The 2065-nt window shown below is 41.3% G+C and overlaps 1 protein-coding gene across 1 annotated transcript; it reads left to right on the forward strand.

Annotated features, from left to right (window-relative positions):
• Nucleotides 1-461: 461 nt before the first annotated feature.
• Nucleotides 462-1520, forward strand: LOC107900138 (uncharacterized). Its single transcript, XM_016825840.1, has one exon. The coding sequence runs from the start codon at nt 462-464 to the stop codon at nt 1518-1520; it is 1059 nt and encodes a 352-aa protein (XP_016681329.1).
• Nucleotides 1521-2065: the final 545 nt, after the last annotated feature.

Below are 2065 nucleotides of genomic sequence, written 5' to 3' on the forward strand. Positions count from 1 at the left end.
ATTTCGTAAGTGATTTTCTTTGGCCTTGTTGCTAGATTAGATTGTTAAATTAAATGACGATAGGGACTTGTGCTAGGTGGATTAAGGAGTACTAACTAAGCACTCTTTCTCTGAATTCGACACCCTTTCAGCATTTGCAATTACGCTTAATTATACTTGTTACCCAAGAGCATTATTAGAAAATTCCCCCAATTTTCCTTTCTTGCAAACTTTTATGTTAACTTAATTTCAATTCTTTTCTAATAGGTTTGTCATGAGCTTCTTCGTGGGATGATTCCGTACTTACTCTATATTACCAGTTAATATTGGCTGAGTAGTGGATTAAATTCGGTGGATGTAACGACAGCTACCAAATTTTGGCGCCATTGCCGGGGAAGCGATGTAGTCAAATCTATTTGATTTTCAGAACTTACTTTGTTTTTTTGTTTTTTTCTTTGCAGGTAGATTAGTCCATTTAGTATATGTTATTAAGGAGCAGACGACGAACATCGAAGTTCCCTGTTAACATTATCGATCAACAAGCCGAATCTTACAATCTGCACGAGCCTAACGATTTAGAGGACATCGACATGGCCAACCAGACCTTGAAGCAATTCGCCGCACCTAACTTGGCTGCGCAACCACCATCTATCACTTATCCTGCCCTTGATAGGCCATTAAAGCTTAATTCGGGATTCCTGAACTTGTTACCGAAATTCAATGGACTACCAGGTGAGGACCCTTACCGTTATATTAATGAATTTATAATAACTTGTTCGACTATGCAGCCAGATGGCATTGAAGAGGAAGAAATCAAGCTCCGAGCTTTTCCTTTCTCCTTACAAGGTTTCGCGAAGGACTGGTTATATTATATGTCGCCAGGTTCATTTGCGACGTGGACAGGGTTGCACAAAGATTTTCTTGAGAAGTTCTTTCCGGCATCGAGAATAGGGTCAATCAGGAAGGAAATTTGTGGAATTAAGCAACTGGTAGGTGAGTCATTATATGAGTACTGGGAAAGATTTAAACGACTATGTGCGAGTTGTCCACAGCATCAGATTAGTGAACAGCTTTTAGTACAATATTTTTATGAGGGGTTGATGCCACAAGATCGAGGAATGATTGATGCAGCGAGTGGAGGTGCATTGGTTGAAAAAACTCCGGAGCAAGCCAGAAATTTGATTGCTAAAATGGCGCAGAATACACAGCAATTCGGTCTCAGGAGGTCCGATTTGGGTAAACGAATGGATGAGGGCCAGTCGAGTATGATGGAGGCTCAGTTAGCTAATTTAACGGCTATGGTAAGTAAATTTATGACTAGAGGTAATGCGAAAGCTTCACTATGTGGCATTTGTTGTTTGGAAGGACATACCACAGATATGTGTCCGACATTACAGGAAGGGGAAGCTAACGTCGTCTTTCCAAATCAGAGAAGGTATGATCCATACTCAGCTACCTATAATGAGGGATGGAGAGACCACCCCAATCTCAGATATCAAAACCGAGCCACACCTCTGGGATTCGAGCAGCAAAATTCCTGACAATATAATTCGTCACAGTAACAACCCAACCATCAAAATCTTAGTGCCGAAACTAAGACTCATACCATGCTTGAACAAATGATGAAAATGATGGTTGACCAGAAGAAGGAAACTGATGGAAGATTTCAGTATTTGGAATCGGCAGCGAAGCAGTTGCAAACCAGAGCCTCGTCGATCGATGTTAATCTTGGGAACTTGCAAGCACAAGTAAATAACCGGTTACCATCACAACCCGTGGCAAATCCGAGGGATAATGTCAGCGCTATAACTTTGCGAAGTGGGAAGGAGTTGAGATCAATACTAAAGAAAGTCCAAAACAGCGATTAGGAAAACGACACTGAGGTAAAAAAAGGTTCGATTTAGTGATATTGAAGAGGAAAATTTAGCCTTGCCAAAGGTTGATTTACAACCGTCGCAAACAGCACCAAAGGAAGTAGGGAAATCACGTTTACAATAGTCCACTGCTTTGCACGATGCAGCAAACTCTGATCAGGAAATGAGGGTTCCCGAGCTTAGAGCACAAGCAAGTCAGAACGCTAATAACC

The sequence above is a fragment of the Gossypium hirsutum genome, chromosome D06, assembly GCF_007990345.1.
Source record: "Gossypium hirsutum isolate 1008001.06 chromosome D06, Gossypium_hirsutum_v2.1, whole genome shotgun sequence".
Classification (NCBI taxonomy): Eukaryota; Viridiplantae; Streptophyta; class Magnoliopsida; order Malvales; family Malvaceae; genus Gossypium; species Gossypium hirsutum.